The sequence below is a fragment of the Ovis canadensis genome, chromosome 9 (genome assembly GCF_042477335.2).
Source record: "Ovis canadensis isolate MfBH-ARS-UI-01 breed Bighorn chromosome 9, ARS-UI_OviCan_v2, whole genome shotgun sequence".
Taxonomy (NCBI): domain Eukaryota; kingdom Metazoa; phylum Chordata; class Mammalia; order Artiodactyla; family Bovidae; genus Ovis; species Ovis canadensis.
The window spans coordinates 80852387-80877081 of NC_091253.1; the positions used below are offsets into that span (position 1 = coordinate 80852387).

A 24695-nucleotide genomic window follows, 5' to 3' on the forward strand; every position below is an offset into this window, starting at 1 on the left:
AAAGTTCTAGGCCGCACAAAGACTTTCCAATCCGGGGATCTGGCAAAAGGACTGAGAATCCCCAGGGAATCTGACTCTGAGGTCAGCGGGATTTCATTACAGAACTTCCACAGGACTGAGGGAAATAGAAACTCTTGGAGGACGCAAACAAAATCTATTCCAAGGAGAAAGGAGCAGGGACCTTCAAGGCCAAACAGGTCTTTAGATAGGCATTTTCAGGAACTAATTTTATGAGCCCAATCCTTGTATCTTCTCATAGCTAGAAAAGCACTAAATCCCTTCATGGTGACATCAGCTCCTCACCGTGACTAGCAGAGAACCTTTTCGTAAGGATAAACATTTTATTGCATGAATGTGCCCTCTACCAAAATCACATATATTGCCCTCCACCCACATACAGCCCCCACCCCCCCAACACACCCCTCTGGAGCAGTTCCTCAGAGATATCTGAGGTGCCGTCTCCTGGGCTGCAATCCTCATTTTACCCCAAATAAAACTTAACCCACCTTTCACGTTGTGTATCTTTTTAAAGCCAACCATTTGTAGACACCCAGCTCCTCACCAGACTGCCTGCTCTCTCTCTCTCTCTCAAAGTGTATTCTTGCTTAAGTAAACTTTTTACTTTCTTAACCTCTGCGTTGTCTCTGAATTCTTTCATAAGAAAGAAACACCTTAAAACTCTTTGGGAATACCACCAAGGATTATCTCCTGGCACTGTGTGCCCAGATTTGGGGAGCATCCCCGTCTCTTCACATAAAAACAACTTGTCTCTAACAGAACAAGAACATCACACTGACTTTTTGACCAAGAAATTCCAGTCCTGCCAGCAGCCAGACCCCACTTTTGGTAACAATAGGATATACTTTTATCCCTTATCTACAGAGACAGAGAAAAAACACGTTCTCCAAGTTAGCCACCTCTTCTTTTGGAAAAAAAAAAAAAAAAAACCAGCCAGAATTAGCTCATAAGCAGTTACTGCTTACCTCTGACGAGGAGGAAAACAGCGCACACTCTTCAAATCTCTGAATTGTTTGCTTCAACATCTCAGGGAACAGAGAATTCAGAGGTGCTACTTAAAAGGCTGATCTGCCTTCCACGGGCATCAGCAACACCTGTTGCTTGTCAGAAATGCAAATAAGGAGTCACTTAGCACTGCAGAGGTTTCAAGTTTGGCATGCTGAAAAGTCCCCTGGAAAGCTTGCTAAGGATCCCTGGGTGCACCCCAGAGATTTCTGTAGGTCTGGGATGGGGCCCAAGAATTGGCTTTTCTAACTAGTTCCAAGGTGGTGCGACTATGGCTGTTATTCTTTAGACCACATTAGAGCAAAACAAGGAGAATTTGTCACTTTTTCAGGTTTTAACCTTTATCTTCTGACATAAAGCTCAGCTGCTTTCAGTTGTGTAACAGAAACTGGTTTAAATAACAAAGGGAATTTATTTCCTCATACAAACTGTAGTTTAGAGGTTGGAGGGCTTCAGCTGTTGCCAATTATGTTGCCAACTACCTGGTTCTTTCCAAGTAAATGACCTCTTTCTGAATATAGCTCACAACTGTGAAGCTACCATGTGTGGCCATACATACCAACTAATCACTGCCCCTCACATTTATCTTCAGTCCTACCCATAGAGCATTTTTAGCACATTTTAGGGCTTCAGTAAAAAATGTTAATCTCTGTCCTTTCTCCTCCTTTGAGGATGTCTATTATTTCCACCCAAAACTAATTTTTTTCCCTCCATTTTCACAACATTTTGCCACACCAGAATAACTGCTATGGGCTGGGTAGAGTGTGAAGAACAGACACACAGGGTCCTTTAAAAAAACAACAACAACAAAGCTTTAAAGTCTAGCTCAGATGACTTTCTAAGTTTTCTTCACCCTCTCCCCAAACCAGCTTAGGAATCCTTGCCACCCCAGCCTTTCCTCTTACACAATTATCACAATGTATTGTGTATGTATACTAAATGCTGTGTATATAAGAAAAACACCAATACAGTATACTAGCACATATATATGGCATTTAGAAAGATGGTAACGATAACCCTGTATGCGAGACAGCAAAAGAGACACAGATTTGTATAGAACAGTCTTTTGGACTCCGTGGGAGAGGGAGAGGGTGGGATGATTTGGGAGAATGGCAATGAAACATGTATAATATCATAAAAGAAATGAATCGCCAGTTTAGGTTTGATGCAGGATACAGGATGCTTGGGACTAGTGCACTGGGATGACCCAGAGAGATGGTATGGGTAGGGAGGTGGGAGGGGTTCAGGATTGGGAACACGTGTACACCCGTGGCGGATTCATGTTGATGTATAGCAAAACCAATACAGTATTGTAAAGTAAAAAAAAAAAAAAAAATTATGAATAAGTATAAAGTAGGCATGATCGTGTAGAAATGTTACCTGAAAACTGGGTTTGTTGTAAGATACAACCAAGCCAAATTGCAGAAGACTTATTACTTGCTCTAAGTAAGGAGAACACCAGGGATCTTTTCCAAAACAGTGTCTCTCTTAACACCAAAACTGGGGAACTTTAAGCTATTGGTACAGGCATATTCATGAAGGGGCTTGGGTGGTAGGCAGAGTTCAAACTTTAGTTGACTAATAACATGAGGGTCAGAAAAGGTCAACATCATTATCCCTTAGATTCCAGTTGATCTGGTTGTTGGGATTTAAGTTTTGCAAACCAGCTCTGCAAAGACAGTGCTTTATGCTAGCCTTAACCATGGACAGAGAACTAGCAGTCTTTACAACTGCTATCTTTGCTCTTGTTATTTCTCTTGCCTGGTAATGGTTTTGTTTCCAAATTTTTTTTTTGTCCCCTTAATACATATACTACTGGGATCTGTTCAAGGTCAAGCACTGTGGCCAGGCTTGATCAGAAAAAATAACTTAGGCCAAAACCGGCTTATGTCAAGAAAGCCACGCCTGGTTCTTTTTCTCCCTATCCCATATGCTTAGAGAAAGAGATAAATGAGGGAAAATGACAATGTGGGTATAAAGGCCACGAGTTATTGCAATATGGATCAGGGTCTGCTCAACTGATCTTAGTAGGATACTCTCATTTTAAAATATGAAACATACGTGGTAATGAAGATTGAAGAGACAAAAATCCCATATAAGAAATATTATAGACTTCCCCAGTGGCTCAGTGGTAAAGAATTTGCCTGCCGATGTGGAGGACATGGATTCGACCCTTTGTCTGGGAAGATTCCACACGCCACAGAGAGACTAAGCCACAACTACTGAGTCCCTGTGCTGTAAGTACTGAAGCCTGTGAGCTCTAAAGACCATGCTCCGAAATAAGAGAAGTCACGGCAACAAGCCTGTGTGCCGCAACTGAAGCCCAGGAATAGCAACGAAGACCCAGAACCAAAATTAAATTCAGAAAAAAGTTTCCATCCATTTTAAAAAGACAAAAAAATCACATCTCATTAAACCCAAATCTTAAAATATCTAATGGTGTCTTAAAAAATCATAACATTATATTCTTTTTTAATAGTACTCTTCTGCCTTGGAATAGTTAACTACATTGTTATTTCTCCACATAGGCAAAAAGAAAAGAAAAAGCCATGAAGTCCTGAACGGACATGTCTTCACTTGAATAAATCCTCTGAAGAGTACAGAGTTGATTATAACTCCATTTAAGCTATTTGTTACACGGATGGTCTTTTCTTCTTTCATTCAGCCTAGTAAAGCCTTGTCAAAGAAAAGAAAAAAATTCCAATCCTAAAATTTCCTTTCAAGATACAACTCAAACAATATGAAAACACAAATACATAACACAGTGTGTACTATTTTTAATTGTAAAATAAAATGCAATAAAACAATACATATAGGAAAATGGTTGAAAAAAGTACGGTACCTCCACATGAATGTAGCTCTAAAAAAATATAAGGTAGAGTGGGGGTAGATGAAGATGGCAGAACAGAAAGCTGAGCTCACCTCCACCCCAGGAACCCATCGAAAGCACACATGGAGTGACTCTTTCCGAAAACAAACTGGAGAATGGTAAGAAAGGCTATTCTACAAGCAAGGCTCTAAAGAAAGATCCACACAGAGTCAGGCAGGAAGGGAAGAGAAGCCGTCATGTCAAGAGCTACACCCTGAGCAGGGAACACACAGGGGAGGGGGCAAGTCACAGGCTCGGGGATCCCGGCTGGGGACTGAGGGCTTGAAACATACCCCCAGAGCTGGAGTCTAATGCTGGGAAGGTGACTCCTTGTACGTGACTTATCAGAGGGTGAAAGAACTGAGACTCTGCTAGTGCAGCCTGCCTACTCCCAGGAACAAAGGCACAGGAAGCAGACTGGAAACACCAAGGCTCTGGCTGGTTCTGTGACCACTCCAGTGCATGCCCTGGCCCACGCTGGGCACCTGCATCAGCCCCTCTTGCTCTGGTGCAACTGCTTCTAGTAATGTCACCCAGCAGCAACAAGTAAAATATATTCAATGTTCAAAATTTCATTCTTCTTAAGAAGAAACACATCTAACTGGAAGAAATGGCTGATTTTAGGACTGGGTTACAGAAAGTACAGGTTAAGTCTGAAACATCTTGCTGCACCTAAAGCAAGCAAGTGCTCAAGAAAATGGAGAAACACACAGAAGTCAGTATGATGGGGTTCCCACTGGTTAAATCTAGGACAGAAATAGATTATTTGATGCACTGGATTGAAAAAAGCAAAGAATAAACCCATCAGCCCATCTCCTTTCATTCTGCCTCATGTCTGGAAGTTCTTTTCCAACCCGCACACAAACCATGACAATAACAACATAATTTTCAAATGATGGAGAAACAAAAGTTCTTCCTTACAATAAACTCTGACAAACAAATGTGCTGGGAATAAAAAAATTAGAAAAATCATCATTTTGCAATCTTTTAGTAATTCAGGAAAGAAATGCTTAATTGATACCAAAAACACTGTGACAATTTGGTGAAGAATAGGGTATCTATGATATCAAAGTATCTCCCTACGTATTTCTTATTCATTACAAAGGGAAAAATTGATAGCAATGGAGAAACATGGTGGATACTATTTTAACAAAAGTATCACCAATAAAGGATAAACATACATTGTGTGCATCCTAATATGCTACAGAAGACACATCAATTCTCTTTTCCTGTCCAAAATGTATAATCTAAACACAGAAAAAATGCAGACATCCATATTGAAGTATATTCAACAATCCTGAGTATCAATCAACAAAAACATCACTGTCATTAAATAGAAAGAATGACTAATGAACTTTCCCAGGTTAAAGAAGATCAAAAAGAACAACTCAACGCAATATAGAATCTTGAATTAGATTATGGATCAGGAAAAATAGTGCTTTAAAAGATATTATTAGGACTATTGGTGAAATTAAAAAATGGATTTTTAATTAAATCATATTACTGGATTATGTTAAATTTCCTGAATTCAATCACTTACTATGGTTATTAAAAATGATATCCTTGTTCTTAGGAGATGCAAGCAAACATTTACATTAAGTATAACAGAATTAGACTTAGTAAAATAGGTGAGCCAGGGAAGTACATGGAGGGAGCGGGGATATGACTGGGGAAGAGAAAGCAAGCAAACAGCTCTTTTGTAAACATGCTGGTACATATATTTTGGTAAACAAATATAAACATTACTGTAGGGTACATTCAACAAATAAAATTTGCTGGCCAAAGTTAGCTTTGTTTAGTAGAATACTGGCAAAAAATTTTCTAAAGTTAACTCACTTCACTTAATAGGTTTTACTGGCTAACTTAATACTCTTGGCGGGTACATGCTCAGTCGCTTAGCTGTTTCTGACACTTTATGACCCCAAGGATTGTAGCCTGCCAGGATCCTCTGTCCATGGGATTTCTCAAGCAAGAATATTGGAGAGGGTTCCAATTTCCTTCTCCAGGGGATCTTCATGACCCAAGGATCAAACTGGCATCTCCTACAGTTCCAGAACTGGCAACTGACAAAGTCTGCCTTTCTGATTCATAGTCATTTATATAATGTGTATATGAGACCTTCATTTGCTCTGTGTATTACAAAAACTGTTGACTGCCTTTTCATTTTCAATGTTTTATTTTGATGAAAAGTTCTTATAATTTTAATGTAGTATAATTGATCAATTTTCCCTTTACAGTTAATGCTTTTCTGCCCTATGTATGGGTATTCTAAAGCCATGATGATTATTCTTCAGTATCTCTTATACTTTTCAAATTAAAAGCATTATTATTTTTTACCATTTACATTTATATCTATAACTTGTAACTTTTGCATGCAGTATGAGATAGGTTAAGATTTGGTGTTCCATACAGATATCCCATTAAACCGGCATCATTTACTGAAAAGACCTTTCTCGTCACTGAGCAGCAGTGCCAGTTTTTAAAAAAATCTTCAGTTTGTTTTTAGACTCTCTAACTTTGATTGGTTATTTAGTATATCCTTTGACCAATACTAATTATTTTAATCATCTTTTTAATAGATCATGAATATCTGGTATTTAAGACCACAGTCCATTCTTCACTGTTGCTTTAGATAATCTTTGCGTTTACATTTCCATGTTAAATCACAGAATAGCTTATTTCCACAAATTCTGGCTGAGATTTTCACTGCCAATACAAGATTGATTTTAGAGAAATAATTTCCTTCAATTATGTCAGTATGGTCCCTAATGGTATGTACTTCCCACTTATGTCTTTATCTTTTTGTTATATATCTGATATTTTCAATGGCATTACAAAATGACAGTATTTTAAGCTTCATTTTCTTATTTTTGGTTTAGAAAGAATAAAAACAAAGTTTTTATATATTTTTTTCTTTTTTTAATACTGAATTTGTCTTTAGTGACCTTGTTAAATCAACTAGTTTCAACAGTTGGATCTTTTTGGAAATGTCTATGTACACAATTATGTCATATACAAATGACATGTCTTTCATTCCCAATCCTTATGCCTTTTCTTCTTCTTGCTTTACTGAAATGGCTGGAACTTCCAAGACAATACTAAATATAAGTGGTGAAAGTAGTTATTATTGTCAGGTTTCCTATTTCTGGGAGGAAACTTTGAATAATTGACCATTACAGATAATGATTCCTGTACATTTTTCAAGGATAACTTTTTTATCAGGTTGAGGAAGATCATTTTTTCCCTAGTTTGCTAAGTTTTCAAAAAAATCATAAACAGGGACTGAAGTTGATCAAATGTTTCTTATGCTTCCACAGAGCTGACCATGGAAGAGACTGAAGTTCTCTCTTTTCTTAGCAGCCTGGAAGAGTTCATGTAAAACTGATCATTTTATTTTCCTTTAAAAACTTTAAAGCATTACCCAGTAGAAACATACATACAAGCCTGAGATTTCTGTGGGAAGGACTTTTTTTTAAATTAAGAGATTCAATTTCTTTAATACAAAAATTGTATTTCTTCACAGGGTCAGTTTTAATAAATTATTTTCCAAAACATTTTTCCATTTCACCCACACTGTCAGGTTTATTGTGCAAAGTTCTTCACAATATCCTATCTTTTTAAGACCTGATGGCCCCAATGATGTTGCCATTTAAATTGTTCTTAACAGTGATTTGTCTTTTTCTTAATCTTGCTGGAGGTTCACAATTTTACTATTCTGAGATTTTGTTTCGTATGCTTGTTCTAAATTTTTTTACTTATATCTTTACTTTGTCCTACATTCTATTTCCACTAGGTTCAATTTGTTGCTGTTTTTTTAGCTGCTTGAGATGGAAGCTTAGAACCTTTTCTTCAGCTTGTCCCTTGATATTACTATACCCCAAAATTTATGTCAAGAATTTTCTTTTCACTCAGTCTATAATCTCCAAAGATATCTCATACATAGACTGTGGCTTCAACAACTACCTGTATGATGTTGATTTAAAACTTTTAATCTATCAGAACAGAATAATAATCCCCACTCCCAGTCTACTGTCTAGTTTCTCATGTTGTATTATACTAAGGTTCACAACACACCTAACTTCCCTATCTGCTGACTGTTTCTTTTCTTTGTAAAGTACCCAGCCCAATGAATAATGTACCCCCTTCCTAAATCAGACACCCGACAGCAATCCTTAACCTTTTCTGACACCCAACTAATAACCAGATCTTGTTAACCCTAATTCCTCAGTCTCTTTCAAATCCATGCCTCCTTTCTTATCACCATCGCTACTATTCGTATTCAGCCCTCATAATTTTTCTCCTGACTTCTCAACAGGCTTGTTTATTGGTCTCCTTATCTCTATTTTTCTCTCTACTAGTAACTTTTACAGATATCTCTTTAAAGCGGAAATTTGACCATGTCATTCTTTTACTCAAATTTTCTTAACTGTTCCTGTGAGATAAATAAATTTCTTGACATTGTACAAAAACAAAGCTCTTTATGAAATTAGTCTTACCTTGCTATGGCACTCTCCGCTAAAAAAAGAAAAAAAGTGACATAATTTAAAAATAACAAACACTCATGTTTACATGAGCTTCTCACATGCCAAGTACCTTGTTACATCCCCATTTTCTAAACTGTGGTGTTCCCTCCACTTAAATTCATCCCTCCATCATTAGTGATATTACCACAACCACCACAGTTTCTAGAACCATTTTTCACATGTAAAAGACAGTAGTATGGTTAATCAAAGACTTCTTAAATAGAAAATAACTTGATTATTCAATAAATACAAATTCAAATTTATATTTATATATTTAATTTTATTTGGTATACACCACTATGACCTTATTGTAACTGAAATCCAATACAGGATTTTTCTATGATTAGTCAACTCCACAAAGACAATAATACTGCTGTGGAAGACCAAAGGGGGGAAAACTGATATACTTATTTACAGTTCCCTATATTGTAAACATTTAATCTATACACTGTTAGTAACTTTTAATGAGAGCTTTACATAGACAAAGAAACGATGCCCTGCATTTCTATGCATATTCAGCAATAGCATATTAAATAGAATATCAGATTTTCTTTTTCATTAGCATTATGCTTTCTTTAGATATTATCTAAATTTTCAAAAGATCTAAATATATTCAAGTACTATACAACTAAAACTACTTAAGCCAACATATTTGGCTTATAATTTCATTTTTAGAATAATTTAAAGTGCTATAAGCAACCTGGCAATCAACACTTTCTATAAGAACAAAACTACCTTTAAACATTAATTTACAAGATAATATACAATGTTTATCTGGAATAGCTGAAATTTCAGCACAGGGTCACTGTCACATGTATAACAGCAGGATTCTTTTTTTTTTTTTTTTTTTGCATAACATGAAGCTTTGAAATTAACTGATGAATTATTGCCATAATGGCTTATTATTGGTTTCCTACAAAAGAGGATAAGAACTACTGATATATTCTATCTTTTCTTTTTTTTGAGGTCACTTGACAGTAAGTCTGCATATTCAACAAGTCTACTGAGTTACAATATTCTACTATAATCATTGCCCTTTTGTAACAGCAAATGCTAATGGTAATAACATATGCCACTTTAAAAAAAAAATCACAAGGTTTTTTTTTTTCCTTTTGAATAGGAATCTATATTTTGGAAGTTGGTGTGCAACAAGGCTAAAACAATAGAACTATAAAACAGTTTACCTGACACAATATGTTGACGAAATATGCATCTGTTTCATATTTTTTAGTTATGATAATGCCCTGCTAAGCTACAAATATGTAAATAGATATTTTCTTGCTTGATATATTAAATCCAGTAGAATCATCAAGTTCTCATTCTCCTTTGTCATTTTATAACTCTTCATCAGACAATTCAATGATGAAAGCATATGCCCAAACCTGAAGACCATGTGCACTGTGGTCTATTACAATAAGAATTCTCCTCAAATTTCATTTTTATTAAAATGAAACTGAGATTACAGGCAAAATTAATAAAGAGAATGCAGTAGTGTGAGTTAAAACTAGAACTCAGTGATCTATGAAGTACGTGTTGTTTTGGCATGTTTTTTCCTAAGAGTAACTAGGTTGAGCATGTCCAATAGTCATTTGTGCCAACCTCACAGATAATGGCAGTATCATGTATTCATTCCCTAGATATCTCAAGTTAGACTACTTTAGTAAAACAATCAATATAGTTTAAAAAACAAAAAACCAAAATAGGTTCAACAAAAGAGCACCATCCTATTAGGAGACTGAGAAAACATGGATTATAGATGAGGTGGTCACTATGATCAAAATGCTACCAAAATTTTGACAAAACCTAAGCTGTTATGTTCCATGGACCCATGCCATGGTATAAACCTAAAAACGTCTGGGACAGAAACATGATTTTAAAAATAAATTCCAAAATTATAGCTATAATAAATGGTGATATGAACTAATTTTAAAACACGAGCTACATATTACATTGTATTGCTTCTTGAACTTTCCAAACAATGCTTGTTTGTCCATGTCAGGTTTGGGCCATTATCCTGCTAAGACAGAGAGCATAATATTCATTCAAAAGCCCAGATTTCAATGTCTTGGATAAAGAAATCTTCCTTCTTAGAAAGTGTATGATTCCCAAATGTTTTACAAGAATGGCTTCTTCCATGGTAGAGATCTCCGTCAAGCCATAGGGCAAATTCTCCCCTGTAATGTATAGAAAAGAATAGTTCTAACAAGAGTCTTTTAATACTTATGCCCTAAGTTATAAAAGAATTATTGCAGAGGCTATAAAATATTAATTTAATGAGACATTTCAATATCCAACAACTCTAAACTCATTCTTTTTTCCAAACTGTTCTCTACTCCTTTCCACACTGGCACAAGGCAACTTTTTTTTGTTCATCCCATTATAAAATCACTGAACATACAGAGCAAGGAATATAATGAACCCTCTAAAATTAATTTCACAAAGAATTAGCTTTTGAGGCAGGCACTACTCTGTTATTCTTTGTCTGGTATTATAAATGTCTCTCTGCTGTTTGATTTTAACATATTTAATATGAGTTTCTCAGAGACATGAAAACTCCCTATCATCTAAAATAAAAAGTGTGGTTAGTGTTAAAGGTTCAATCTCCAATTCATAGCTGAGGAAACTTTGTTGTTCAAGGTCCCACACATAATGTGTGCTGAAGCTGAGAATTTGAATCAGGTCTGATTCTAAATCCTATATTCAGTCTGTTACATGATTTTGATTTCTTTGGGGCTCCTGTTTGGAATTCTGGCTATCAAGTCCTTTCTTCCCATTTCCTGAGACCGTACTCTCCTTCTTCAAAGACTGTAAATTTGTTTTCATTTGTTATCAAATGACCCAATGGTTATAGTTTAGCTTGCTGGAATCATGGTATATCATCAAAACCAAGTTCCAGCTGACATCTAATGACACTGTGTATATTACTTTTAAAGACTGAAGGCATGCTTAACACTTTGAAATTATAAGCCACTTGCTTGTGAGGCTTTCCTGGAGAACTAACTGAATCACATGTAAGACTACCATTTGGAGTAGGGCTGACTGACTGCCCCTCTCCACCAAAAAAGATGTAACTGGAACATATGAACACCATAAGCTGATTCCAATAACTAAAAACAACATTGTTTTTAGTTACCCAGTTATGTCCTTCAGAGGCTATAATAACCATGCTTAATTTTTAATCACTGAAATCATGTCTTCCAAATACCTATCTACAGAGAAGTTGTTAAGAGAATTTGTTAGAATTGGGATGAGGCATATTCAGGCTAATAACATTCTGTAACCTGAATGAATTATTATTATTATGTATATCTTCAAATATAGGAAATAAATAACACATAAATTTGGGAATTATTTAGTATGTATTATGTCTTATTTTGAAGGACACAAAGTAACAAATGAAGGAGGTCACATCTGCTAGTTAAGGAGTCTGGGCTAGGAGGCAGGAGAGCCATCCATCTACAAACACCATGGCAGACTAAACGAAGCTGGAACATCAGAATAAGAAACCAAAGTTGCCTGCAGTGCTTGCTATGCTAAACGAATCAAATCAAACTGCTGATTACTCATACTGCTAAAAACAAAATAAATAAGAAAACAAGCCCTGAAAACTTTGGGGGGGGGGACGGTGGGATCACTAAAATTTTTAACAGGAAAACAAACTTCTATTGTTTAAAATATCAATCCAAATAGTCTCCAGGGTAGAATAACATCAAAAATTTTAGACCTTTTTTAAAAACAATAAATTGAAAGAAAGAATAAATCATCATAATTTTTTGAAAATTTGAGAAGCTCAAAGAGATTAGTATATTTCTCTGTCAAACATCAAGGAGTCACTGTACTCTAGAAGATGGGTTTTAATCGAAAGGGAATCAACTAAACAGCATTCTGAGATGAATAAACAAATATTCTATCAAGGGTTTCATATATTACACTTATGCACTTTCCTGCAAATATATACTTTCTTAGTCATAATATAAAAATTAGTCATAATATATAAATTAAAATTCTAATGTCAAAACTTTTCAAAGATAGCTGATTTAAAAATAACACAAATGAATTCTTAAAGTTTCTTTTAAAATCTCATAGTCAAATTTTCAAGAGACTTACCCTCCACCACCAAAAGCTAGTGAATCCATGTCTCCTTTGATAAAAAACATATTATCTCCTGTCCACTTAAAGACCTACAAAAATGAAAAAAAAAAAAACCCTTTAAATATGTAGATGAAAATGATTACTATAGTTAGTTTTCCTGAATCCCAAATAGTTAATAAAGCCTAGATAGACAGCAAGAAGAATAAAAAGAACAGAAAAAGTTTGGGCCGAAAGGGTGGTGCTTTTGCTTTCAGCGTTTGTAAGACTAAATTTGAAGGCATGTGTTCAACTGCAACATAATTTAAATACACAAATCTTACTATTTCTTCATATATACAAATTTTCCTGACTACACAGGTATCAAGAATTCGATGGTAAAGGAGAAATGTTAAAGAAAGTAAATCAGCTAAAAACTGAGTAGATGCCATTTTTAACATCAAATTTAAGTGAAGTAAAAGTCGCTCAGTTGTGCCCAACTCTTTGCAACCCCATGGATTATACAGTCCATGGAATTCTCCAGGCCAGAATACTGGAGTGGGTAGCCATTCCCTCTTCCATGGACATCAAATATAAATATATATTAATTTGATAATATTTTAATATTTTGATATATGGCCAAGGTCTTTTCTTTGGGTATGCATTGCTCTATCATTATTCTCATAAAAACGAGTAACATGCTTATGACTTCCAGTTTCAATTTCTTTAAAGAGCAATGAATATAAAAAATCTGAGAAATTCAAGGGTAAAAACTCCTGGATGTTGGGTTTCCCTGGTGGTCCAGTGGTTAAGAATCCTCTTGCCAATGCAGGAGACAGGGGTTCAATCCTTAATCCAGAAAGATCCCACATGCTGCCAGGCAAGTAAGCCCATGTGCCACAACTACTAAACCTGTGCTCTAGAGCCCATGAGCTGCAACTACTGCAGCCCACGGGCCCTAGAGCCTGTACTCTGCAACAACAGAAGCCACCACACTGAGAAGCCCACAACTAGAGAGTAGCCCCTACTCTCCATAATCAGAGAAAGTCCATGTGCAGCAACAAAGACCCAGAGCAGCCAAAAAAAAAAAACAAAAAACCTTATAGTAATATTCTTAAATATTTTCAATCTTTCATGGAAGTTCTATCTAAACGTGATATTAATACAACATCAATTTCCAGCACCTCGTCTTTATAAACATTTTCCGAAGTATTCATTATAGTTCTCAATAAACTTAAAACACTCACTTTTTCATAGATACATAACATTTGTTTAATTGCATTGTTAGTTAACAGGTAGAAACAGTATCACAAAAAGGACTGAAAACAAGCACAACTGAAACTTCCAAAATCTGTAACAACTACAAGCTTTCAGCTAGCTGTAGGCGTCAGCTGACATGTTTTATGGAAGGAACGGAAAGCACTGGTTAATCTAGTGAGCACTTAAACCCAAGTTTGTTAAGAGAGTTTTTCTTGTGCTACCAAATTATATTTTGTTCATGCCTCCCTGGTGGCTCAGCTGGTAAAGAATCTGCCTGCAATGCGGGAGACCTGGGTTCGATCCCTGGGTTGGGAAGATCCCCTGGAGAAAGGAAAGGCCACCCGTTCCAGTATTCTGGCCTGGAGAATTCAATGGACTGTATAGTCCATGGGGTCATAAAGAGTCGGACACAACTGAGACTTTCACTTTCTATAAGCTGTGCTTAGTCACTCAGTAGTGTCCAACTCTTTGCGTACACATGGACTGCAGCTCATCAGGCTCCTCTGTCCATGGGGATTCTCCAGGTAAGAAGACTGGAATGGGTCGCCATGCCCTCCTCCAGGGGATCTTCCCAACCCAGGGATTGAATCTAGGTCTCCTGGCATTGCAGGCAGATTCATTACTAACTGAGCCACCAGAAGGCATGAACAAAATAGAATTTGGTAACACAATAAAAACTCTCCTAACAAAACTGGGTTTAAGTGGCTCATCAGATTAACCAGAAGCTGTACCTAAAGACAACTCTTTTTTTTTTTTTAGCATGCACACATAAGTAATTTAATGTTATGTTAGCTTCAAGAATACAGCAAAGTGATTCAGATTCTTTTTTCATTATAGGTTATGACAAGATATTGAGTAGAGTTCCCTGTGCTATACAGTAGGTCCTTGTTGTTTACCTATTTTATATGTAGTAGTGTGTATATATCAGTTCAGTTCAGTTCAGTCGCTCAGTCATGTCTGACTCTTTGCGACCCCATGAATCGCAGCACGCCAGGCCTCCCTGTCCATCACCAACTCCCAGAGTTCACTCAAGACTCACGTCCATCGAGTTTAGCAACTATGTTGGTTCCTATTTTCAAGATTAAAATTTTATCTCCTAGGAACTGTCTGACATGCTGCACCAGACTGTATTAGAGACACTAAGACTGCACTCGATGCTTCGAACAGAGTCGCACATTCACTAAAATTTAGGTACATTTAAAAATTTTAGATCTTATTGGCATTAGAATGTATCTACTTCAGTCAAGTCACAATAAAAAAAAAAAATCCAGTAATCACTTTTGATTTAAACCCAAATGACTTATTTTTTAAGTTTTTAAGACTGACTTTCATTATTAAAACTTATTTAGTAAGTTAAGGTTTCCAGAAATTTTACAATGACAATTCATAAACAAAATAGTAATTATGATGTATTCTTCTTACTGGGCCCACAATGTGTGTCTGGTACCACATCAAGTGTTACACATATATGGTTCTCATTCAATTTTCAAACAACCCTGTTACATTTTATGATTCCCATTCTATCCATAGGAAAGTTGAAGGTGAAAATGGTAAGGGGAAAAAAAAAGTGCTAAGTTAAGAGTAAAAGGCAGAAACTGAGAGTCAAATCCAAGTATGCAAAACTCCAGACTGAATGTTCTATTCATGATACCATCTCTTCACAAACTGAATATAACTGGAATAACTGTCCTTACCTCAAATTCTGGACAGAATGTAAAAACAAAGGTCTCTCCAGTACCATAAAAGCCATCACTCACTTTAAATGGCTCAGATGCTAATGCACCAAAAACCTAAGGATTAAAAAAAGCATGACACAACTATCAATTTGTTTCTTTAAGCATTAGCCCATTACATATGTTTAAGTAAAATACAAAAAAAAAAAAAAGGAAATATACCATAGTTTTATCTATCTGTACTTAAATAGAGAAGCATGATCAGTTGTTAAGCAACTCATATTACTGGCAGGTATAAACATATCAGTTTCTCAGTGGGAAAATGCTAGATTTTTCCTAGTTTTGAAACCTAGAAAAATGTTCATTATAACAATTAAAAAAGACAAAAAGTGGTAGACACATTTCAGGATGACAATATATGTATAATAAAGACCACAGCTGTTGTGGTGCTGTAGAACTTAAAAAGGCAAAACCCCTCCAGCATAGGTAAACATTCTACTACTAAAAAGGTATGCTAGTTTTTTATTACACAGTAAATTACGTGAGGACAGAATTTGGGTCTGAATTGTTCAGTACTATAATGCCTTGGCCTTACACAGTACAAGACACACAATGAATAAGAGGCCTGGACAAGTCAATCTCTAGGTCTAAGGTTTCAGATCTTGAAATGGGAATGTAGAGTTTGATTGATGATCTCTATAGTCATTATACCTCCTCATATTCTATTTTCATACTCTTAATTTTTAAATAGATTTTCTTATTGTAAGGTATGTGTATGTGTGTAAATATATATATGTATAAAATATAATTATACAGCTCGATATGGAATTAACACAAAACAAAGTCCCATTAAACCTTCATTCATATTAAGAAACGAGATATTACCAGCACTCCGGAAACTCCCTTTGTGCCTCCTCCATGTGACCACCTCCACCTCCCCAAAGGAAGCTACCAGGTCTGATGACACCAAAGATTTGTTCTGTCCGTTTATGAAACTACTGTTTCAGAGATAACCAATGTTTTTCTTGCTTATCTGTGACTTTGTCCTTGGTCTCATCCTCACACAATTATCTATAACTTTCAAAACTTTCTCCACACTTCAAGACTGTCAATTTTCACCATTTCCCTGAACCTCACTCTTATCTCCTCCAGACAGAAATGAACAATACAAACACCTCTTTTACTTTTTATAGGTTCTCACTGTACTAGGCATATTTTGCTTGGCATTAGAGATACTCCCATACTTTAATATTTTTTTCTACCAGACTGTAATTCTTTGAAGGTAGGAACTCTTTATTTAATTATTCATGCTCATATCTATCCCTCTGCAGAACTCAGCATTGCCTTGCATATCAAGAGCACTCAATAATTAACAAATAAACTTAATAAAATATACTAATGCTTTTTATCAAAAGAATATGCTAAAATTCCTGCTACTTCCATCTCTTAAAAGGTAAGGTGTCTATGTTGTTACTTTTCATACCTGACCATCACTGTCTTTAATCACCATCAGCACTGGAGTGTCTAAACCTGTCATTGTTCGATAAAGGGTCTTCAAGCTTGTGCCATGCTTCCCAGTGCCATAAACAAGAGTCCATGGATAGCCGATTGTTCTTGGTGGAAGATGCTTGGTAAGCTTTGAAAAATAAATTGTTAACACATACTTGATAGCTTCTTATTGTCAATCTGTAGAATATTAATGCCAGTTGGAATTAAATACTTTATAAAATGTAGGCTATGAAAGTAACAGTAAAAATTAAAATTATTTATCATTATGAAAGATACAGAGATGCTTGAAGTCTGTACATTTCTTGGTATAAATACTAATTGTTCATTAGACAAAGAATCATATTAAACAATACATATATTAGAGGCAAGAAACATGGATTCCTTACTGTTTGCCTCCTCTGTATCAAATTAACAAAATTATCAGATGAACTGTTACCTTGATTATTAACACCTCTTAAATATAGAGTAAGACTCTCAGAATTAGAAATCAAGCTTCAGTATGTTACAGCTGTATGGCTCTGAATATTTATTCAAACCTCTCTAAACCCAAGTTTCTTCATTTACAAAATGTGACAATAAGAGCATTCAACTCCTACAGGGGCTGCAACAACTAAATTAGATAACCTGTATAAAGCAGGTAACTGGCCCACAGTAAGAAATTAAATACTGGTAATTATACTGTCTCACCTAAATTACTATTGCCGTTTATTTTAATGTCTGATTACCCAAATCTCCTAATATCTTCCATTACATTAATTGCTATAATTTGTTTACTTTTTCTTCATTGAAGAGTAAGAACAGGAGCAATAACTCTGCTTCTTCAGTTTTTAAATCAACTAAAAAGAAGCTATTTTACTCTCATGGGCACACATCAGAAATGTACAAAAGTGGGTATATCATACCTTTTCAATTTGATCTGGCAGCAAGAGATCACTGGGATCACTGAGGTTTGGTCGAAAAGATTCAGATTCCAGGTCTGCTCTCACTGGAGTAGTCTGCTTTGAATTTACGTCTTCCCTCGTAGTAATCTACAGAAGCAGACAGAAGCAATATATTAAGGTAAAACTGCAACAAACCTTTAAAATGTTTAGCCTTTTGAGAGATATCAAATCTTATACCTTGAAAAAGGTGGCTAAAGCTTTAATTTAGGATTGTAGAAGGCAAAAGATGCTCCATCTAATAACAATGGCATGTTTAACGTAGAAAGAGATTTCTGCTAAAGAAGACATTTTCCTCATCCACTACATGAATAAGGACAGGTATTGAAAGATAAACCCTGTATTTCTGTGTAAAAAGGGTAAACTGCATGCAAACTATACTTCTGTTGAAGGGCACAAGTGAGCAACCTAGCCTGCTTTTTTCTCTGTGCTATTTAAAGAGATTATCTTTATGAGATTATTTTTTTCATGGTAAACAAAATTTGCCAAAAATAATTAAGAAAACTTCCTGGGTGCCAAAATTTTAATTTAAAAAATAGTACAATAAAAAGTATAATGCTTCATTGGTGTGCATGTATATGTGAATTTATATGCTTTGAAAAGTTACTGTTATTTTTTTAAATGCCTTAAAAATTTTTACTTTCTAAACACAAATTTTTAAAATCTAATTGAACCAAAAAATACATCTAAAACTTAAACTTGTTCACAAACCTATTTTTTAAATTAGAACAATTTGATGCACTGAAAAGAATGTATATGTTTGATGAAAATGATGTCACTGATATTCTTAAAATGATAAAAAATGTTCATTAAATAAAAATAAATTCTTTTAGAATGTATTATATTGGCACTTTTTCATGTTAATCTATAAAATGCAATAATATTAGAAAGTAAAATATATGAAAACATAAGTATTACTGATGAAACTTTTAAATCAGAAAACAGAATTCTATTGGAGCAGATAACTAAAATGCAGCAATTTTCGGCGACTGTGATTCCACACAGGAATGAAATCTTGCTAAATTATTTTGTTCCTTTAACAGATTTCTTAGCAAACCTTAACAACATACATTTTCAACCAATACATGTTCTAGAACTGTATTGCTTTTTGATGAGAACTATATTAATTCTTTCACATCATGTTTTACCCTTATTTTGATGATGTGAAAGGTTAAAAAAAAAATCTAAGGCAGCATGAGAAGCATTAAAAGAAAAAAAATCAGGAAAGCGTATCTCATTAAGAAAGAGGAAAACACACAATAATGCACAAAACTGAAAAATGAGTTCAAATATATACTTATTTCTGAAAAATCACAAAGGTTATTTCACATGTTTTTAAACAATTCATCTAGTTCTAGTGCCTAATCAATACTACTCCAAAATATTTCTAATACCAACCAGGAAAATCTCAAGGACAAAAACAATTCATCTCATTAAGATATTTGATGTAAGGTTGATACAACTGAAATAGCCTTAAAGAGAACCTTGCTATCCACTAACCTTTTAAACATTTCCCCATAGTACCATATCTTTCAGATACTGTTTAGTAAAGATTCAATCTCAAACTCAAGACATTCTTCCAATGTTAAATGAAAACTCCTCATCAATCTAAGAAACACAGTACTAAGAACAGTTCTAAAATAACAGAAAATTCCTCTGAATATTTTTAATAAATGAAAAGATGCCAGAAAAGATAGCCCTATAGCTCTTGAAGGCAATACTGTACTCTTATTAATACAAAAAGGAATTTTCTGATGGGGCATTTTAGTGCTGCAGTCAAAACAAATCCTTCAAAAAAGAGATTTGCTCTGATGAAAGACACTAAAAATAGGAAGTATTCCATCTCTGAAGGGGTTTAAACTACTGAAGGGGGCACCTGGAGACGTCTGCAGAGTGTGCGCAGTTCTTCAGTATTTAGAGCATCGATCCTGCGGTGATACTCAGCCACTGACACTACCTGAATATGGAGACAGGAAGACAATAATTCCACTGACAGTTGAGAAAAACAGCCCAAATAAAATAAAAACTGGAGAAGTTTAAATGGGAAAGAGAATTGTAATTAGGATTTCTTTCCCCACTCCATGCTGAAAATCCAAGAGATTTATATATTAATCTACAGTGAAATACACACGAATATATTTAACTTATTAACTACCACATCCAACTAACTACTACTAGTACACAATGTAAAAGGTTTATTTTATGGATTGTTTATAGACAAAATTTGACTAGGTAGCATCACAGTCCTTTATAAAAAATGCTATAGGAAATATAACATGTTTGCCAACATCGAAGATAACATCTAAAATCTAACTGTGTTGCAGTTTACAAAAAAAAAGGTAGTTTCAACTCTCCCAATCAGTTTAACTCAAGCATTACATCCTAACAGCAATGCTGGAAAAATTTCTTCTTGGCAAAGGTAGCATATACCCAAGCTACACAGTCTGTATCATAATAAAGAAGCAGAAGAGCAAGAAAAAGATATGAAGCACATTTTAAAACCTAAGACAATAAGAAAAATAAGCTCCGGAAACAGAACATTAGATTTTTAAAAGCATATCTAATTGTATTCTCAGGCATGTCTACTTCAGTCTTTCTAAACAACCCTGAACTGAAAGTTTTTGCCTCTCCTCTACAGTACTACTTTAGAGTTGGTACTGTAGCAGTTATCTGTGACTAAAACTCAATGCCCTTCCTACATTCTAAATTACTAAAGGGAATTCTGTATCTTCTATAGTTGCCTAGACCAGTCTGTTGCACACTGCTGAACCTGAAAGCCATGTATGACAGATAAACATTACAAAAAGCCCACGAAAACAGACAAGTTTCCTCAGACTGACACAACAGCTACAGCTTTTTCAGATCATGACATAATTAACAAAACAGTAACCATAACACAGTGAACTCTGGTCGCGCTATAATATGTGCTGAATACTCCTGAGCTATCACAAATTCCTCTTGTGATCAAACAGTTATGTGCAGAGGTTCTGGCCACAAAATGCAGTTAAACCAATTGACCCACAAGAGTTTAGATTTCTAAACTAGGTTTTTAAAAAGGTTCTTGTTCTAGCCAACTGAAAGGAATCAGTCACCTCTATAAAGAGCTAGGTAAACTTGGTGAAAGCAATGAGAGACATGAGAATAAAAAAACGGAAAAGAAACTGAACAGATTTTCTCATTCTGGCCTTTATTAGATTGACTTTCCCAAAGCAAAGAACACATACAATATGATAGCTGACTCTTTACTTACAAAGAAACCTTAAGTGGTTATGATCTCAACTTCTGGGGAATCGGATGGAACTAGGTTTTCCTCCTCCTTTATCTATTTTTCTCAATGGGAACAATAAGACAAAGGAAAGAATAAGAGTACATAAAGGAATGAAAACAATAAGAGTACATACCAAACAGGGTTTCTGTCTAAATAAAAAGAAGAAATGAAATGCACATGAAGGGCTGAATATAGTGCCCACCACAGAATAAACACGGTTTAACACTTTCACTTGATGATTTTCCATCATTTATTTACCTAAGGACCAGAGGATAATGCTGGAAAGTATACATATTTATGTTTGGTTTTTATTTTTGATATTAAAACATTTCAGTTTTCAATCTTCCCGACCCAATTGAACAGAGGTATCCTGTACTGCAAGCGGATTCTTTACCAACTGAGTTATCAGGGAGGCCCAGTTTCCCTACTCTGAAATTTAAATTTAAAAATATTAAAGATTGTTCAATTAAGAACAACAGCATTTTCAGTAAGTATGAAAGAAAAATTAGGTACTAAAAGTAAAAAACTAAAAATCACAGCTTCCTTTTGTAAGGCACAAAAAGAACTTTCTGCAAAATATTTAAAGATCAGTTACATTTTTCTTCTGTTTTCCTATGGCATTCAGTCTACAGGAGTTTTCTATACAAGAGGTTTCAAATTATATGACTTACTATTCCTTTCCATTCTTTCTATTCTTCCACTCAACGCTTACCTTACACTTAAAGCTCTTCTTTTACCATATAAATCACACTTCCTGGAGGACAAAAAAGTTGAATTTGCTCACAAAGGGATCAGTTAGAATCTATGTACCAACATCATCTAGAACAGGAACTGACAGTGAGGGAACCATAAATTGCCATCATAAGCTTATTATATCTGGTAATGTCATAGTTTCTTTAATGTCACAAATCTACTTTTCTAATTTTTTTTAAAACTATATTACTTTCTTGGACTTACAAACTCACCACCTCCTTACCCTTAAATATTTACTCATGCTGTGATGAATGGAAATATACAACATTGTCAAAAGTGCAGGTAAGCTAATAAAGAAGAAAGATTTGAAATCAAATGACTATGATCTCGGATGGCCTTGGCTTGAAGCAGTATCTCGGTTCCCTGGCCAGAGACTGAAGTCACGGCATGGCAGTGATAACGCAGAATCCCAGCCACTGGACCACCAGGCACAGTGGCCACTGACAAGGCCCTTGACTCATTGGCTCTATATAAATGAACTCCCACAGAGAGACAAAATGTATCAAAACAAGTACAGTGTTTATTAGGAGGAAAAAGGGTATGTTATGAATAGACTCACATCAGTGAACTCAGGGAGCACATCTTGCATTCATGGTAATTTAAACAGTCATAAGAGGCATTCTCTTCTGGGTTTCCTTTGGCCAATCACCTTGCTTTGCCTGGTTCTGAAACTGTATCTGGCTTATCCCACAGACCTTCCATGTGTGTTCACACATCTCTTAGACAAGATGGATTCTCGCAAAGAGACCTATGGGTAGATTGACATCATGTACTATGGGGAGACACCACCCCCCACACCTTTTGACCTCCGAGGAGCCTTCTGTGCATGTGTAGTTAGGAAGGTCTCTGACTTTGAGAATGAGAAATATATGGTTTATTAGCTCTATTCTGGGCAAGGCTCAGATTCTCCTTCTTCCTGCTGTTGTCTTCATCTTGGAATATCTGCCCATAAAGAACAAACTCCAGCTGCTCAGCCTTAGGTCCATCTATCTCCTCCAGCAACTAAAGAAATATACTTCCCCCTAACAAAATGAATAAAGAGATACAGATTCCTAGTATATATGGTGGATCTGAAATTAGTCTCAAATTAACTTTCAAACCCCTTAGTAAATCATAATCCATTACACATAAATAGATGCAGAAAAAGCATTAGTCAAAATCTCACATGCATTATAAAAACTCTCAGCAACCTAGAAATAGAGAGCAACTCCTTAAACTTGATAAAGAACATCTAATTAAAAAAATCCTACAATTAAAATACTTTTCAACTCTTACTCAATATTCTAGGAAGACCTAGTTAACACAGTAAAACATTGAAAAGGAAATAAAAGGTATACAGGTGGGAAGGATGGAATTAAACTCTAAGCACATGACATGATTACCTGTAAAGAAAATTCTAAAAAAATCAACAAAAAAACAATGGAATTAATAAGCAATTGTAGCAGGTTAGCTGGATATAAGGTTAATATACAAAAGTCAACTGCTTCTCTATATATCGGCAATGAGTAATAGGAAACTGAAATGTAAAATACTATTTATTTTAGTACAGAAAAAATATCAGTTCTTCCCAACTCGGCTTATAGAAAACACAATTCCAATAAAATCTTATTCAGTCATTCTGTGGATATACGCAACTGATTATTTAAGGTTTATGTAGAAAGATCCCAACACCAACACAATAATGAAGGAAAAGAAGAAAACTGAAGGACTGACACTACTCAACTTCAAGACTTACTATAATCAAGACTGGATACTGGTAAAAGAACAGATCAATGGAATGGAAGATAGAGACCCTAGATATAGGCAAGTACAGTCAACTGATTTTTGACAAAGAAGCAAAGATAACACAACGAAGAATGGTCTTTACCAAAGAGTGCTGGAACGACTGGACATCCACATGCAAAAAAGTTAAATTGGACAAAGTCTTCATACTTTTTCACAAAAATTAACTGAAAATGGATCTTTAACCTAAATGTAAAATGCAAAACTATAAAATAACTAGAAGGTAACACAGAAAAATATCTAGGTGCCCTTGGGTTTGGATGCCTTTTTAGATATAACACCAAGAGCAAGCTGGATTTCATTATAACTAAAAACATCTGGTTCGTGACAGACACTGTCCAGAGAATACAAAAGTGATCCATAGACTGGGAGAGAATCTTTGCAAGATTTATATCTGATAAATACGTTATCCAAAATATTCGAAGAACTTAAAAACAATGAGAAAAAAACATGAACTAAACATCTGAACAGACAAACAAGACTATGAAAAGATGCTCTATGTTATACGTCATCTGGGAAACGTAAATTAAAGAAACAATGGGATACTACCATAAACGTCTTCAGGATGAAAGCATTGATAACATTAAATGCTGGTGATGATGTGGAAAAGTAGGAACTCTTATTTATTGTTGGTAAAGGACAAAACAGTACAGTCACTTTGGAAAACCATTTTGCTGTTTCTTACAAAACTAAAAATACACTTATTATATAATCCAGCAATCATACTCCCTGGTATTTACCTAAATAAGCTGAAAATTTATGTCCACATAATATCTGCACACAAATGTTTATAACAATCTTTTCTTTAAGTGTCAAAACTTGCAAGTGACCAAAATGTCCTTCAGTAAGTAAATAGATTAACAAACTATGGTATGTTAAGACAATGGAATATTAAAATGAAAGTCGCTCAGTGATGTTGACTCTTGGCGATACTATGGCCTATAGTCCATGGAATTCTCTAGGCCAGAACACTGGAGTGAGTAGCCTTTCCCTTCTCCAAGGGATCTTTCCAACCCAGGGATAGAACCC

At 35.2% G+C, this 24695-nt stretch overlaps 1 protein-coding gene and 1 long non-coding RNA gene across 12 annotated transcripts in view; both read right to left on the reverse strand.

Moving 5' to 3' along the window:
- The window catches only part of LOC138445902 (uncharacterized), a 248214-nt gene extending 247131 nt beyond the window's left edge, over positions 1-1083 (reverse strand). Inside the window, exon 1 of the long non-coding RNA XR_011259034.1 lies at positions 984-1083. This is a non-coding gene — a long non-coding RNA (uncharacterized lncRNA). The remainder of the gene's footprint in view (positions 1-983) is intronic.
- A 7591-nt stretch (positions 1084-8674) lies between these two features.
- Positions 8675-24695, reverse strand: part of OXR1 (oxidation resistance 1) — a 517492-nt gene continuing 501471 nt past the window's right edge. For 6 of the 11 annotated variants that reach the window (XM_069600384.1, XM_069600385.1, XM_069600391.1 and 3 more), the window contains 5 exons: positions 17828-17953; positions 16900-17052; positions 15438-15533; positions 12523-12596; positions 8675-10589 (listed from right to left, as the gene is read on the reverse strand). In XM_069600384.1, coding sequence (XP_069456485.1) covers positions 10454-10589; positions 12523-12596; positions 15438-15533; positions 16900-17052; positions 17828-17953 — 585 coding nt within the window. In that variant the 3' untranslated portion in view covers positions 8675-10453. Of the gene's footprint in view, positions 10590-12522; positions 12597-15437; positions 15534-16899; positions 17053-17827; positions 17954-19739; positions 19821-24695 lie in introns of all 11 variants that reach the window. The other 5 variants (XM_069600382.1, XM_069600389.1, XM_069600388.1 and 2 more) reach the window with 1 other exon arrangement.